Source organism: Lates calcarifer, linkage group LG13 (genome assembly GCF_001640805.2).
Source record: "Lates calcarifer isolate ASB-BC8 linkage group LG13, TLL_Latcal_v3, whole genome shotgun sequence".
In the NCBI taxonomy this organism is placed as follows: Eukaryota; Metazoa; Chordata; class Actinopteri; family Centropomidae; genus Lates; species Lates calcarifer.
The window spans coordinates 15,938,666-15,955,575 of record NC_066845.1 but is presented as its reverse complement, the minus strand read 5'-3'; the positions used below and the strand labels follow the sequence as shown (position 1 = coordinate 15,955,575).

Genomic DNA, 16,910 nt, shown 5'->3' with positions numbered 1-16,910 from the left:
ATCAAAACATATTCATTACACTCTTAATAATATTTTCAACAGGGCTTAATGTCGCAAAGTATCTGAATGAGAGGCCTCCAAACACTTTCAACGTGTGGCCAAACTCCCCAGTACGCTCAGGTGAGATTGTTCTCATGGCAGCAGCATTTTCAGGACTTAGGAGTCTTTGTCTGGCCATCAACAAAAGCCTTTGGATTACTGGCGAGGCAGGCTCACAGTGCAGCTGTGTGCGTGTATGGGCAGGTCAGTGGAATGACTGGAGCTCTGGTGGGCTAAGCGCTCGAAAAAATGCAGTTTGGTGAGATTGCAGATTAGGAGAGCGGGAGGGAGGGGAGTGGGACAGGTGCTGACTCCATGGTGGGAAACAAAAGGCACACTTCACTTTCCTTCTTTGCTCAGGGAGGAATCTGGTGTGGAAAACTGTTGTATGACCAAAGAGGTGTTTTTGTTGGGATATCTTCTACAAAGGAAAATGTTGAATAAAGCAAGAGCTTCTCTGATCTCTGAATTTTGTGGTATTACAACCTTTACCAACTCCACTTTCTACTTCTCAGACAGGCCTACCTAAGAGCACATTCCGCCTGCAGGACAATAACAACACTGAGTGTGAACGAGGGCTTTCCATTGGCTCCCGCAGCAGCCAATCTGAATGCAGGGAATGAGTCACAGGGAAGTCCTTGCACCTATCTACACTCACCTGATACTTTACCTGGCTGAGCTCAGACCCAGCATCTCATTACCTTTCCAATACCTTCTATGACTGAGACGCATTGTGTCCTGTAAGCTCCGGCAGTCAAGGTGTTCCTCTGTGTTCGGCTCTTCTCAGACAAAGACAAGGAGCCATGGCCGTGGCTAATTTCCACTACATCACTCGGATGAGCAGTGGCTTTAAGGTCTACATTTTAGAGGGTAAGCTTGATTATCACTTTTCTCTCACCACCTTATGTTGCTTTATGACTGTGGATAATTGTATTACTCTGATCAGTGGCATTAAGTCTCTGCTATGGTTATCCTACAACATTTTGTGTTATATATTTACATGTTTATATGTTATGTAATGTCACTACCGTATACTGTATGTCTGTGTTCATGTAAGTGGCATTTACCTGTTTTCTGCGCAAACTATTTACGTAAATACGCTTCAAAAGGAAAGAATCAAATGGGATGACAGTCACATGGAAGATACAAACTAAGAATGATAATATGAAAATAAGAATGTTCAACTTTTAATATATACTTTTTAAAATATCTTCAGCTCTGTCATAAAGAAAAGTGGATTTCATATGGGAAATCTACTTATAATAAAGGGCTTTCTATTAATACTTATTGGCATTTAAGGTCCCTCAAGGCTGAAATAAGATTCTGTAATGTGTGTTGTTGCTCACAACTCTGCTGTCTTTCTGTTGGATCTCCACAATATCTGATTAAACGCAGCAAAGCAGAAGGTCAGGCAGCATGTTTCCTCTGCTAATAAGGAAGAAATATCTATGCCCGAGGCATTAGAAAATCAGCATAGGTGTGGTTATACCTGCCACCCCCCTCTTCCCCTCCTCCACAGTGGCACTCAGTGTTGAAGGAGTAGCTCACAGGTGTTAGAGTGTTTAACCATAATGGAAATGGGGATTTGAATGAGCAGTCTGAATGTGAAGACAGTGTTTACGACTTTTTCTGTGTTTTACATTTCAAAGCAGTCAATCGCCTATTGTTTCAGTTCAATAAAAATAATGTTAATGTGAGTAGGTAGGTTCTTTTGCACTGAATGACTGATCTGAATATAGCTGAAGGACTCCTGCTTCAAGTGTTAACTTGGCATACAGTCAAACAATGGGGCAGGTAATCATGCTGCCATTACATTTTCAAACAATGCTTTGTGTTTTGACTATATGCATGACTGTTTTGAACATGTGAGCATGTTGATGTGAGTCAAGAACTGGTTTGCTTGAATGTTTCTCCTGCTGCTTTGCTTAAAACTCGGAAAGTGACAAACCTACATTCATGGAAAAAATACTGTACTGTGATCTCACTAATCATTTTGTGAGTTAAAACTTGTTGTCAGTGCACTCCTCTTATTCAGCACCAGTCAGTGACATCACCAGCTTCTTTCTGATGTGTTTGAACTTGTGTAATTGGAAAAATCCAGTGTGTGTTTGTGTGTGTGTGTGTGTGTGTGTATTCACCTTGATGGCCCTTTCACAAATGGGTGCTGCCCAAATCAGGGTCGTCAGTGACTAAAAGCCATTAGATGTATGGCACCAAACATGTTGATTGCGCCCTTTTGACTGCGCAATAGGGCTGAGCGCCAACATTATGCAGAAAAACAACATTTACCGTTAGCACTAAATCAGCTGTGTAGTTTTGTAACGCTCACTGATCAAGTAGATCAAGTTCTACAGCTTAACGGAGTTTACAATTAACGGTGACAAAAAAAAAAGTTTTCCCACGAATAGTAGTCATGCAGGTTGATGTCATGGATCAAAACAAGCAGTTACTCATCACTGAGTGCCACACACCATTATCAATGTAGTAAAATCATCAGTGACAGTAAATGGTGGTTTTACAGGATTTCTTTGTTCAAGCAAATCCACCATTGACAAAACATCTGGGGTATGATTGATTTTTTTTTTTTTTTTTTTGAAACAGTCTTTAATAATAATAATTTGATTCTGATTCTCATTTTTATTTTGTCTATCAGGTCAACCCCACCTCAGAAGCGAAGACAGATACAGACACATCACAAATGACCGGGTCAGAGCCCCAACAGTGTATCCAGTCAAACGCAAGCGCAGCCATGAGAGAGGCCTGACACTGGAGGAAAGGTTGGTGAAACTGGTTTATTTGTGTCTCCAATAATAATACTAATTCTGTAAATTCTCTGAAAGAGATGTGACAGTTTCTGATCGATAACTCTTTCAGGCGAGAGCGTGTGCTGAGCAGGAACAGTGGTAAAGTGGCCCAGAGAGCAGCACCAGCACCGGCTGTGTTCAACAGCCCACAGAGCCCCACATCCACCTGGAGTCCGACACCCAGCCCCACTAGCCCTCTGCCCACCCCTGTGTACTACACGCCAGTCATGGATGAACCACTTGCCCTCATCAAGAAACCGAGAAAAGACCCTGAAAACACAGAGGAAAAGTCCAAAAGCGGTGCTACAACTCAAATCCAGGTAATTCACCAAGCAAACATAAAGTGGTGCTTGTGTCTTCAAAGTGTTCAATGTGATTTTCTCAAGGCAAGATCAAGGCTAATGTTTGGGCTGTCATAGCTCATGAGAAGTGGCAGTACTGTATGTCCCTTTGTAGTGTCAGTGTAGCTCCAGGCTACCTGCAGCTGTGGTATATCTCCCACCTGTAGTCAGTGAATCCACACTCACTCTACCTCCAAGTGGAGTGTGTGCAGGCCTAAGCTTGTCCACGCTATGCAATCCAGCCGGATTCAGGAAGAAAATGTGAGCAATGGAAGGAGGAATGTCATCAACAAGACCAAACAGACTGCTCTCTCTTTGACCTGTTTATGCCACCACACTGGGAGTGATCTGACTCTCATGGGCAAACCCAACCAGTTTAATCAGTTTTCAAATCATTTCAAACTGAACTTGGCACACTGTTTTTCTTGTACTAGTAGTGTGCAGTCAGGTTTAGGAGATATTAATACAAATACAAATTTTGTGGGATGTTCCTATAATCTAATTAATAACCCATCTCTTTTTTGTTTTTCCAGATGCGCCCCTCTGTGATCACCTGTGTCTCCTCATTAAGAAACCCCACCTGCAGGTCTGAGGTCCACAGAGGCCACTCATCAGGTCAGTCTCATGCTCTTCTCAATGAGTTCACTCGCCAGACGGTCACTCCCTAGTCGTCACATATGCATCATAATGTAGATATCCGCTCACTTTTTCTGACTCACTGAGGCGTGTGTTTAACGCTTGTCATCCATCCTTTCCTCTCCAGTGGTTTCCAAAAGCAGCTACGATCACGTGGTCGAGGAGCACTTCCAGAGGAGCCTCGGGGTGAACTACCAGAGAGCTCGCTCCCAGCAGCTTTCCATCAGCGTGTCCGTCGACGACCACTTTGCCAAGGCCTTGGGAGACAAGTGGCTGCAGATCAAATCCAAGTCTTCCTCCTGTTCTTCCACACCTCCCAGCAGCCCGAGCGTTACTCACTCCCCCACCTACAGCCACAGCCCAAATCTGTCCCACAAAGAGTCTGCCAGCAGCTCATCGCCAACTTCCAGCCACTGGTCTGTCAATTAAAGCAGAAACAACCTCTGATACGGGAGGAAACTGGACTTTCTTTAACATTTCACTGCGTGCGGCTCTGCTTGTCGAGCGATGGAAGTGCCAGTGCTAGTGTTGAGAGGGCGAGCTCATAGACAGATGCAGGAGTGCTGTCGCTTTGGACCTCTGTGTGTCCAAGTTTAAGACACATTGACGCAGACAAATGTAACATCAATCCTAGTTTTTGTTACATTTCTTTCCCCTGCTTGTCAATAGCATCTGAGAACCTGAGACTGTAGATGGTGATGTGGGGTGATTGAAAAATCAGCCAAGTAATCCTTTACATTTCTTTGACTTTGTGTCATTCTTTTAATGCAGCCCAAATGCCACAATTTCATTGTATTATATTTATATTCTGACATACCTGGGTTCTTTATAGTCTAAATGACTAGCCTATCTGCTGTATAATATTTTGCTTATAAGCTGTACCCCCAAAAGAAAGAGTTTTGAAAAGACCTTAAAAAATAAAAATCTCAAAAGTCCCTTAATAGTTTTGTGTGTTATTTGGATATTTGTATAATGTGATCTGAGAAAGCTTAAAAAAACATGGGATAACAAGCAAAAAGTTTTTTTTTTTGTTTGTTTGTTTTAAAAAGAAGTTAAGGATGTCACTAAATGAATAAAACTCTTTTTAAAGTCAAAGGTCACAAAGTCATGTACACACGTTAAAAAAAACAGGCAGGGTGGTGTACCAGACAACCTAATTTCAATAGTGAGTCAGTGTGCGTCTGCAACACGTCCTGGGTGAACATGGAATTTTATAGATAGATGTTACCACACACTGAGTGGAAATTAAATGGATGCATGAGCAACACATTCGGGACTTTTTCCTGTAAGTTTGAGGGAATGTGAGGGTGCATGTTCCAGCAGGCACCAGGCCTTGTGTTCTGACATTCCTGTCTCCTGAGAAAATGACTCTGTAAGATCCTACAGATCCTGTTTGGCAAGGCATAGGAGGGAGGGAAGCGGGGAAGGAAGGGTTGGGCTAATATAAGCCTGAGCATGAGAACTGGCCGTGCTCTTCAGTTACTTATTTGCATGTCCTATCTTGTCTAACATTAAATATGATATGCGATATAAAAAAAAAAGATTCCCAAACTTCTGTCTTTGAAATTACAGAGTTGGTCAATTTTAAAGAAGTGGGAAATACCCTGACTGTTCTGACAAGTTGAAGATCTTCAGGGATGAGAATGAGGAAAAACATGAGTTGGATGTCATTTTACTTTAAAAATAGTAAGGTAAACCATTAAAAATGAACACACTAAGGTTATTAGCTGGTTTGAATTGGGACATCTGCATGACACCTCTTAAAATCCACTGCCCAGTAACATAAAGTTCACATCAAACCTATCTTGCAGCAAATCCATGCATACGTGAGTCAATAGTGATCCAACAGCTCGTTATTAATTTTCCTTATTAGCTGTTCAAACTGGTATTTCCACATAGAGTATATTCATGGGCCAGTGTAACCTGAACAGGGGCATTGATGCCATCTAGAGGCGCTTAGATAAACCATCTGACATTGTGGATGACAAATGGTGTCATGTTGCATGAGCACAAACAACTAAAAACAGTTTCTGCAGGTAAACTCTCACAAACAAGAGAGAGAGAACAGTAGAGAAAATACTTTCCTGAGTTTACCACTAGGAGGCGACTCTGTAAGAGATTACTGCTACTGCACATCACACTTCACACATTATGATTTTTGGTAAAAGTTTAAACGTAGATTATGTTTATCATCCAAAAGGTCAAGTTTGGCATTGCTAAACAAAATTATGTATAATATAATTTGGTGGTGGTCTAATTAGTTAGAGGGTGTTTATAATCACACTTTGTGTTTGACACATCAACCACAGTGATATGTAAGTTTACGTTTTAAGATAAATTAAATGTGATCGGCTGCTGCGTTTTGTTATTCAGTGCAACAAAGTTATGAGTGGCAGTTGGAATACAGACAACATGGCCATGAGAATGTTAAGAGAAAAACTTCTCATGCTGCAAAACAAATGCACATTGTTGTTTTAATTACAATCCCAAATACCTCAAACACGACAGAAAACAACATTTATCTCAGTTTTACTGTGGCAGTAGTAATTATGCGTGCATCACAATACAGGGGATTGGCCCGAGCCTCCTGGGAAAGTTCTTGTACTTTGTCTGCTCTGTCAAAAGTCAGATCACTGTCAACAAATCAGGCAGCATTTTGTAAATAATCAAAATTACAGCTCTAATCTCATGAGAACATGATTGCATGGAATGACTGTGTAACTACTGCAGTGTTGTGCATGATTCATTTTTGAAGTTCTTGTTCAACCTCTCTGTATTTAAATGATCTGCAATAGTTATCCAGGATAATTACTTAAATGATGATCGTTTTGTTTAAGGCTACTGGGCGTTCACAATCCTGAACTGGCAGCTTCTTCTAACCAGCTAGTGAATATGATATGAAACTATTCTGAAAAAACAGGTTTTCCGAGTTTTTCTACATGTGTGGAAAGGCAGTTGCATTTCATGTAACCTCAGCTGGAATATTTTAACAGACAACAAACATACATACATTGTTGACAGCACACTTGCAAGAATCGAGAATCACCACAATCAAGAATCACAATGCAAGAACGTGCAGTGCTCAAAGTTTATCGTTGGGGAAGGATTCGACAGGCTTAAATCATACACCCAGCCAGGGTGGAAACTTTGTTTATGGGTTTGAGAAATGGAAACGATATCTATTGAATGTCCTAGATGTAACAATGTGGTTCTTCTTCTGTTTGAGTCTGTCTTTAACAGGTTAATCTCTGGTCTTTGGACTCTCTATCTGTTCTATGTAACACGTTAATTTCTCATAATCCCCTGACTGCTGTTTTTAAAACATTAACAGTTGATATCAATATATCTAAACCCTGAAAAAAAACACAGCAATTAATACTCAGGAGCTGAAGCAACAAGAGTTGACAAACCTCTTCTTTTACAATGTGGATATACAATAAGATGTGATATCTCTACTACAGCTGGAAAAAACTTGATTCAAACTGGGATGACTGGTCCACAGATATCATAATATATAGATATCATGTGTGGCTTATGTAAAGCAACCAAAGAAATTGCCAAAAGAAACTCATTATGATCCAAATGTGGGTGGATAACGGACATGTATTCAGGATGCTCTGGTGGCAAATGCTGTAATTTTTTCTGATTTGTTGCAATAGCAACATGTTTTAACTATATGGATGTGTGTGTATGGGTGAGCATATGCATTTAGCACTTGCCTAAAGATGTGAATTACATATTATGATGAGACCTGCATTGTATCATACCAGTGTGGTTAGATGTATGTATGCATGGGAATGGAACATATCCCTCCACCTTCACATTTCTCTTCACTGGTATTGTGAGTCACTTGTCACATGCTTTGAAGAGAGGTCAAAATATTCCACACAGGTGGCACTTGTGCACAGGGGTTGATTTGACAATATGTCACAGAGCTACATAATCCAATATGTACTAAATAAATGAGTAATGAAGAGGAACTTATCAGCAGATTTGGAGGCACTGTAGCATTTCAGACAAGAGTCGATTCTGCTGACACTGAAGGCGGCCGGAGCTTCTCAGTAATGGGACTGTTCCTGGTGAAGAGCAGGTTGATTAGTAACACGGTTTGTAACTGTGGTTTCACACTTGCTTAATGAGCTGTACACACTGTCGGTGATTCTCCATTGCCTAAACCTTCAGTGTGAGCACATGGTGGCAGAACACATTTTGATGTGTTGGAAATCCTTTAACATTGACATCCTTACATCCAGAACATTCAGACCAAGAAAAGTAAATAAGAACCTTTCAACAAGATGAAAAAGTCAATAGCTAATGGCTCCAGGTGTTATCACACAGCACACACACAATACAAGGTTGAAACGTTCCCTGTTCTTATAACATTAGTTTACATAAAACGTTCAGTTTGGCCAGTAGGTGGCACCAGAGTTGTTGGCCCATTACTTAAATAAACCCTTCATTCTCTGGTCCTTTTAACACACACACACACACACACACACACACACACCTCCTCATAGGATAAATGTAGTATAAAGCTGCACATGTCTTCCTTATTTGTATTTATTCATAGTCTGACTATACATAGTATCCAGGAATGTTACACTGATTATATAAAAATAATAAACCCTGATTATCATAAACACACTGTAGCCTGAAATATTTCTTACTTATATAGAATATATATTTTAGGCCAAACAATTGACATTTGTGTTTCTCCGTGGTGGTTAGGGAAAAACATCATTTTGGGATTTTGTGTTCATGTACACTAAAGCAACATAATCAAAGACAACTGTAATTATATTTTTCCCCCCTGTCAACAAACCAGGTAAACATTAACTTTAGGCAGCAGAGGTCTCATGACCGGACTGAAAAAGGCGTGTACTCCACAACAAGCTCAATATATAAACCAGCCTCCAACAGGAGCCTCCAAACAGACTCCCCTCCCCTGACAGACAGACAGACTGCTGCTGCTAACATTCTCTCACTTTGCATACAGCTCAGTGCGGCTGGTTGAAACCTGACAGCGAGACACGCGCGCTGCAGAGGACGCAAACACGCGGCAGAACACTTTCACTCAGGTGTCACACGTGAGTATTTGTCACTATTTTCTGTTTTCTTTGTTTCTGTTTTTTTCTGGGGGTGTTCACTTAATTTCAATTATGCAAGAGCAGCTAAGGAGATTAACATACCGCTATTTTCTATACTGATGGAGAATTGGCTCAGACTGACTACCTGGACCTGAATAATCCAATTATTCTCAGTTCTAAAGTCTCTTTTTCAAGTTTAAAGTGGATTTATGTGCGATTTTCAATATGGAAATGGAGTTTTAGGGGCTACTATGTATTATGTTATTATGTAACGCTCTCTGTGCACCTGTTACATGTTTAGTAAAAGTGTAACTGCGACACAGAGGACAAGTCTGAGGAGAAAGAGCCACAGTGGTAGATTTAATTACATAGATGGATTTCATAAGTGTTAGCTATTAAAGGTCTTAAGTCTTAGTAAATCCTATTAAAGCACCTCAGGAGATTAAAGACACTTTTAAGTACAGTGAAGTTACTATAAAGTCACTGTTGTACCACAGCTTATGTCCAATATGAGTTCCTATTGACATTGTGAACATTACAACGCTGAGAAAACTCACGACTAGCCCTAAGAAAGTACAGTACATGCGTACACTGTAATGCACTGCATTGGAGAGTTAAACACTCATGTTAAGATTAGCTCAGCTCTCCACAGCCTCCTGCTCAGACAGATAACTCCTCAGTAGTGTTACGCTCCAACAATTTTGCCAAACTTGAATTTGAATTTGTTTATTGGCTCACTCCAGAAATGACTTACAATAGATATAACACTCTATCATAACCACTTCCCTCTGCCATCGCTCACTAAATCATCCCTGCAGAGCAAACTGACGCATGCTGTTTGGTCTCGTCAACTAACTCAACTTAGCCTTTGTTTGTGGACCAGTATATAAGGAATATCAACCACTAACTCATGTATAACTTATGTGTTTTTGCAGTGTGTATCATCAGAGGATCACTGTCACAATGGATCTCTCTCTTGTCTCTATGAGCTGTCATTTTATGATGAAGCCTACAGACAAAGCCTGCATACCTAGCTAGCAATAATTTTTAATTTCCCCTCATTAGCACTTTTAGAACTGGACAAAGGGGTTCTTTAATCCTTTATTTATAAACACATATTGCCTCATAAGTCACTGTCAAACCACACTAACTTGGTTTGGTTCAACTTGTTTTAGTTAAATTAAATTGCAAGTTGCAATGGATACAACAACACTAGCATCCCTGGCTGCTGCCACCACCGTGGCCCTGGCCTCACAGACTGACATGTCAGGCTACTTATGGCTGTTGGTGCTGGGCTTTATCATCGCCTTCATCCTGGCTTTCTCTGTGGGGGCCAATGATGTAGCCAACTCCTTTGGTACAGCAGTGGGCTCTGGGGTGGTCACCATGCGGCAGGCCTGCATCCTGGCCACTATCTTTGAGACAGTGGGCTCAGTGCTGCTGGGGGCCAAAGTCAGCGAAACCATCCGACAGGGCATCATTGACGTCCAGATGTACAACGGCTCTGAACATGTCCAGATGGCAGGATCCATAAGTGCAATGTGTGGTAAGCACTCATACACATAGAAAATGCATTTTAATTCACTTGAACAGTGCATCAAAAATACAGTAGCCTAACCCAGTGCATTTTCAGATTGTGAGCCCAGGCCTCATTCATGTTTTTGTACTACAGGCTCTGCTGTGTGGCAGCTGGCTGCATCATTCCTGAAGCTTCCCATTTCTGGAACCCACTGTATTGTTGGAGCCACAATTGGCTACTCCATGGTAGCCAAAGGTCACCAAGGGGTCAGATGGATGGAGTTACTGCGCATTGGTGAGTATTTTGTGTTTATAAGTATCTGTTTTTATTAAGTATCTGTTAATCCTGAAATACAAGTATTTCTAAAAGATTAACTAGTAAATGTCTTTCCCTATCCAAAGTGGCATCCTGGTTCCTGTCACCTGTGCTATCAGGCATCATGTCAGGAATTCTCTTCTACTTTGTTCGCAAATTCATTCTGAACAAGGTAAGATATTTCCTCTCACTTTACATGGTTAATAATATAGTGTAATTTGAAGTCACCATTGTTATAAGAAGTATTCAAGTCCAGTGCCAGAGTGAAGCACAGAAATACTTGATCTGCAAGTATTATGAGATTTTTTTATACTGATGATACTACTGATACTATATATATATATATATATATATATATATATATATATATACACACACACACACACATACACACACACACACACACACTTTTTTTTCTAATCTTTGCCTTTTTGTGAAATATTGGATAACTTGGCTTCCAACAATTAATTAAACTATTTGAGAAGTTTAAAGGGGAACTGTCTGAGTAAGGAAGAGGAATTGACATCTCATAGACATCTGAAATATGACAAAAGGCCTCAAATAAACTCTGCTTCATTTATATGGAGTTTCAAGCCAAAACAACTGGTTTCCTCTTTAGGTGCAAGTACCTAAAATTGTATTTAAGCACTTATTTAACATTTTTGGGAATGTGCAGATTTGCTCTCTTGCTAAGAGTTGGATGAAGAGATTTACATCAGTCTGATGTCTGTAGGCTATGTATGCTCAAATGGCTAACTTAGCTTAGCATAAAGACTGCTAGCTGCTAGCCTGACTCTTTCCAAAAGCTGTTCAGCAGCACCTCTAAAGATCACTTATTAACATGTCATAACCAGTTTGTTAACCTGTACAAAAACTGAAGTGTAAAAATGTTGAAAGTCTTGGCTTTGTGTTAGCTGCTGGCATAAGACCCTGACACAGCTCACTGAGCACTCACAGAACTGATTTCCACAGGCTGACCCTGTACCCAACGGCCTCAGAGCTCTTCCTGTTTTCTACGGCATCACTATGGGCATCAACCTCTTCTCCATCATGTTTACAGGAGCACCATGTGAGTATCACATTAACACACCACATCCATGCTTCTTTTGACTCTTGCTTACTGCACTGCACTTAACACAGCAGCTGCTGAAATCCCTGGAGCAAGATGAGGTCTGAATAAATGTGTCACTGGAGACACAGAGGAGAGTTGATGACAGTCTTCTTAGGACAAAAGTAGGTGGCAAAGTATGAGGGGACCATTCTGTAAATGTTTAAGCGTGTCAGATCATTCATAGACATTTTGGGCATTATTTAATCAATGCAAAGAGTCTCTGGCATTTATTTCTGGTGATTACACAAAACTTAAAGGACCAGACACTAATTAAAACCAGGATTAAAGTAGACACAACAGGAAAACAATCAAACTAGTTGAAATAAGAATCTGAATAGGATACAACTATTAAATGGAAAATTTCCATTCCTTTTTGTTTCATTTGCAGGATTGAACTTATCGAGAAGTCAACTGGCCTGGGCCCTTCACTGAAGGCTGTAGGCCGGTGTGTGTGGGTCAAGGAATATAACACACCATAACTCCTGCTATGCAAAAATTACAGCGTAATCCTGATACTGCACACATGTTCCAGTCCACTTTATTTCCTGACACGGGGATGCAGGAAACCTTTTCCTCCCTTTTTCCTCCCATTTTTTTCATTTAAAAACTGATGTTTTCTACCCACACACTTCAGCTGTCTATGCAGTATATATAGTTTGTGGCCATTTTGGAATAGTTGTTGCTGAAAGCCACTGTTTTTACTGTCTGGCTTTCTATTTGTGATTAATCTGCTGTTTTCCACAAGAGCAAACAGGTGAGTTGTATCTGTAAGGGGGAAATGTAATATTGTCATACCAACATGCATCAAGCCATGTCATTTTAGCAGTTACAGCAAAAGCACTTTAGCTATACTGTGAAGCAACAAAAGAAAAGCAAAAGTGTCCTTAACATAGTGTACTGCAAGTAATTTATCACTGTGCTGCAAGACGAGTCTCTTTCTTGCTATCTGATTGGAGGAGTGTGTAGTCTCGCTGATACTGCTGTCTGTAAGAACATATTGAGACACTGGAGCGGTAATTCCAAAGAAATCACCTGACCACAACTGATGAGACTGGAAGAGGTGTAGTTACCTCCAAAAAATGACACACACATTTTTTAATTTATTTTCTTGGAATTGTAAAATGATAAGTATTAGATGTTGCTACTCTTCTAAACTAGGCTAAAGTGTATAGGAATGTATGAGTAGTGACATTTTTTCTTATCTGTTTCATAGGACCAGACAGAGGGAGTTATGAATAAATTAAAGAAGCAGTGGCGTTTCTGTTTCTCCCTATCTAAGACACAGTTCTCTCTCGTGTCCCTGTCTTGTGTGCATAGTGCTGGGTTTTGACAGAGTGCCATGGTGGGGTATACTGTGCATTTCGCTAGGCTGCGCCCTCGTCACAGCTTTGGTCGTTTGGTTCATTGTCTGTCCACGCCTCAAGAAGAAAATAAAACGTGAGTAAATCTTAAACTTTTGGACTTCCATTTACTAATGCACTTTGAATAGACACTAACTAATAGTCGGGTAATCCAGTTTACTTTTTAGTCTTGCACAAACAGGCTTGTATAAGCTTTGCCCTCCATGTGACTTACATGATCTCAGCTGAACACTGTAATGTACTTCAGGGGAAACAGCTGCTGCTCCGTGTGAAACTCCACTAATGGAGAACTCCAGCAAACCTGCACAAGCAGAGCAGCTCTCAGCACCCTGTGACCCTCAACCTCAGACCCCACCAGCAGACAGTCAGAAGGTGGCTTTCAAACTCGGAGGCTCAGAGGAGGCTGATTTGGACACCAATGACATGGAAACCAAGGACTTGGATATCAGCAATGGTGAGAAATGAATGCCTTGAAATCATTTATCTAATTTATGCTTTCACCAAGTGAATTGCAATGAACAATTTGTTTTCATAGGTCTGAATGGCACAGTTGGTCCCATGGTGATCACAGATCCTCACAGTGGACGATCCCACACCATCCACAAGGACTCTGGCCTTTACAAAGACCTGCTACACAAGCTCCACAAAGCCAAAGTTGGCGACTGCATTGGTGACAGTGACACAGAGGAGCGGCCCATCAGGAGGAACAACAGCTACACCTCTTACACCATGGCCATTTATGGCATCCAGGGAGATCCTAAATACAAGGACCTGGACGGTGGGCTTCAGAGAAGATCAAGGGTGGACAGCTACAGCAGCTACAGCTCAGCAGTGAGTGGTGGGAGTACAGTCCCGGATGGGAGCGTGACTCAGTGTGAGGCTGGCAGGGACCTCACTGTGGAGGAGGATGAGCTGGAGGTCGACCAACCAGCTGTCGCCATGCTTTTCCAGTTCCTGCAAATACTCACAGCGTGCTTTGGCTCGTTTGCTCACGGAGGGAATGATGTCAGGTAGGCAAGGGTAATTTGGGTAGTTTGTTTCTGAGGAAATTATGTATGTGATGTTGATTTACATAAGCCATTTTATCACTAGCAATGCGATCGGGCCACTGGTGGGTCTCTGGCTTCTGTATGAGAGTGGCTCTGTGGTGTCCAATGCACCCACACCTATCTGGTTGCTTCTCTACGGGGGAGTGGGCATCTGCACCGGTCTCTGGGTGTGGGGCCGGAGGGTGATCCAAACCATGGGCAAAGACCTTACTCCCATTACACCCTCCAGGTATGCCACATATCTATATCCTATAAGAACAAAAAAAAAATCAAATATATCTGATAGTCAAAGCACACTAAGATATTTTCTTCCAATTTAGTGGTTTCAGCATTGAGCTAGCTTCGGCAATCACAGTTGTTGTAGCATCCAATATTGGTCTTCCTGTCAGCACAACCCACTGCAAGGTAAGCAAAATCAAAAGCTTGAAACTTCAACCCAATACTATATGTTGTTGAACCTGGCCCTGAGGTTACATCTGCTGATTTACTGTGATGTCATGGGAACACAGGTGGGATCTGTGGTGGCCGTGGGATGGCTGCGCTCCAGGAAATCAGTTGACTGGCGTCTCTTCAGGAACATCTTCATCGCCTGGTTCGTCACAGTTCCTATCTCTGGGCTGATCAGCGCTGCCATCATGGCTCTCTTCATCTATGTTGTTCTGTGAGCAGCACACTGCCCAGCCACACTGTTACTTCAGCTGATGGACCACTACCAACACTTTTTTGTTTGACTGACTGATAAAACTGTGCAAATGAACGTGTTCCAGCTGTTCTCTGTTAATAATGCTTATTGAATCATTCAGTGTCATTTCAAGGTCAAACCAGTGAGGTTATCTCACAGGAATGTGTCCATGAATGATTTAGGATCAGATAACATTGTTCAGATAACCAGAATTCCTCATCCTGTATATCCATATGTATATTTGTATAAAACCCATATGTATTAAAAATCAAATTATTCAATTTTAACTGAAAAACAACTAATAACAGTTATATTCTGTATTTGTGTGTAATAAAACAAGGAGGTGCTTCATTTGAAGGGATTTCAATGTATTTTACTCACTATTAAACATTTTCCACTGAATCTTATTTAGGGTGTGTGCATGTGTGTAAGAGAATATAAAATGACGACTGAAATTCCTAACACAGATTAATTAATAAATTAAATAAACACAAACACATGGTTCATAGCCTCCTCACAGTTGTTTAGTAGTGGGGGAAATAAAAGTTTAATGTTATTTTCAATTGTTTTAGTTTCACCTGTACTTAATTCAGCTGTACAAAACTATACTTTGCAACTTGTGCAAGGACTGGCACAGGCTTGATATATTTTATAATATCAAAAATGAATAATCGCCTCAAAGATGAAGGAACAAGAAAATGAGATGAGACTGAAAAATGTATTACATGTGCACGTATTTTAATATACTTCATCGAAGGAAGGTGTTAACATTCAGTGTTAACACTTCTTTAAGTTAAACCTGCCAGTTGGCAGGGGCCTTTCTGTGTGGAGTTTATGTGTTGCCCCTATGTTTCCCAAAGACAAAGACATTCCAGAGAAATGCAGGTGAGGTTAACTGGTGCCCAAGGGTGTAAACGTTAGTGTGAATGGTTGTCAGTCTATGTGTCAACCCTTTATCTGACTGATTATGCAACACAATAAATATGAAGGTAAACATAAATCACAGTAAAAAATAAATAAATTTAAAAAAAAAATAGAAGACAAAGCAAAAAATGAAAGTGTAAAATAAAAAATGTAAAATACCTTCAGTAGCTTTGTGGTGGTTCAAATAGTTGGTTGCTCTGTTATTTTCATTGGGCCAGTTGTGAATATGTTTCCAGAGGCAACATGGCCTCACTTATTGATGCTAGGCAGGGTTATTTTGAGTGATAACTTGTACAGTGGTGTGGTGGTTAGCACTGTTGCCTCACAACAAGAAGGCTTTTCTGTGTGGAGTTTACATATTCTCCCTGTGCCTGCATGGGTTCTTACCTGGCACTCTGGCTTCCTCCCACAACAGGACATGTAGGTTAAGTTAATTGGTGACTCCATATTGCCTGTAGGTGTGAATGTGTTGTTTGTTTCTCATGTACCCGCCTCTTGGCCAATGTCAGCTGGGAATGGATGGATAATGGATGGATAGCTTGTATAGTACTGGAAACAGCTGTTTGATTTTATGCTGAACTTCACATTACAGGTGCAAATGTAACCATTATCACCAATTAGTTTGAGCTATATCAAGTTAGGTTCAATTCATAATGCCTCACAGTAAACCACTCTGCCAGGAAATGCACCCCTTGCTATCTCCCACTAGGAGAGTGTCAAATCCATGGAACATAATCCATTTATGAATATTTGCCCTACAACTATAATTTCCACAAAGCTGAACACTAGTTTGGTATGTTTACTGAGATGAGTTTGATGTGGGAACATGAAAAGGCCACATGATGGTGGTGTTGTCCACATAACTGATGGTACTACTGAAGTTGGAGTGGGGGAAGCTTATTCTCTACAGTTCTGAACCTTTCTCCCTGTGCACATCTCCAATCAATCAGACTGCACTGAGATCAGCATTAAAGCACTTGTTCCCTGTAAAAACCCCCCAGACAGTAAATTTGGACCTGGACAGAGGATCATACTGTATTTA

The 16,910-nt window shown here is 40.9% G+C and overlaps 2 protein-coding genes across 2 annotated transcripts; both read left to right on the top strand.

Moving 5' to 3' along the window:
- The first annotated feature begins 592 nt into the window (after nucleotides 1–592).
- Nucleotides 593–4,755, top strand: vgll4l (vestigial like 4 like). The gene is made up of 5 exons (XM_018669189.2): nucleotides 593–909; nucleotides 2,693–2,816; nucleotides 2,914–3,163; nucleotides 3,718–3,799; nucleotides 3,948–4,755. The coding sequence occupies exons 1-5, from the start codon at nucleotides 843–845 to the stop codon at nucleotides 4,247–4,249; spliced, it is 825 nt and encodes a 274-aa protein (XP_018524705.1). The 5' UTR covers nucleotides 593–842; the 3' UTR covers nucleotides 4,250–4,755.
- Nucleotides 4,756–8,750: 3,995 nt separating this feature from the next.
- Nucleotides 8,751–15,351, top strand: slc20a1a (solute carrier family 20 member 1a). The gene is made up of 11 exons (XM_018669629.2): nucleotides 8,751–8,907; nucleotides 9,843–10,453; nucleotides 10,580–10,720; nucleotides 10,828–10,913; nucleotides 11,714–11,810; nucleotides 13,170–13,289; nucleotides 13,461–13,667; nucleotides 13,749–14,223; nucleotides 14,306–14,491; nucleotides 14,583–14,667; nucleotides 14,772–15,351. The coding sequence occupies exons 2-11, from the start codon at nucleotides 10,105–10,107 to the stop codon at nucleotides 14,925–14,927; spliced, it is 1,902 nt and encodes a 633-aa protein (XP_018525145.1). The 5' UTR covers nucleotides 8,751–8,907; nucleotides 9,843–10,104; the 3' UTR covers nucleotides 14,928–15,351.
- The last annotated feature ends 1,559 nt before the right edge of the window (nucleotides 15,352–16,910 follow it).

Coding starts and splice junctions, on each gene's coding strand:
- vgll4l (XM_018669189.2), top strand. CDS start 843: ATGGCCGTGGCTAATTTCCACTACATCACTCGGATGAGCAGTGGCTTT. Junction 910..2,692: donor TAAGGTCTACATTTTAGAGG/GTAAGCTTGATT, acceptor TTTGTCTATCAG/GTCAACCCCACCTCAGAAGC. Junction 3,800..3,947: donor CCACAGAGGCCACTCATCAG/GTCAGTCTCATG, acceptor TTTCCTCTCCAG/TGGTTTCCAAAAGCAGCTAC.
- slc20a1a (XM_018669629.2), top strand. CDS start 10,105: ATGGATACAACAACACTAGCATCCCTGGCTGCTGCCACCACCGTGGCC. Junction 11,811..13,169: donor CATGTTTACAGGAGCACCAT/GTGAGTATCACA, acceptor TTGTGTGCATAG/TGCTGGGTTTTGACAGAGTG. Junction 14,492..14,582: donor ACTCCCATTACACCCTCCAG/GTATGCCACATA, acceptor CTTCCAATTTAG/TGGTTTCAGCATTGAGCTAG.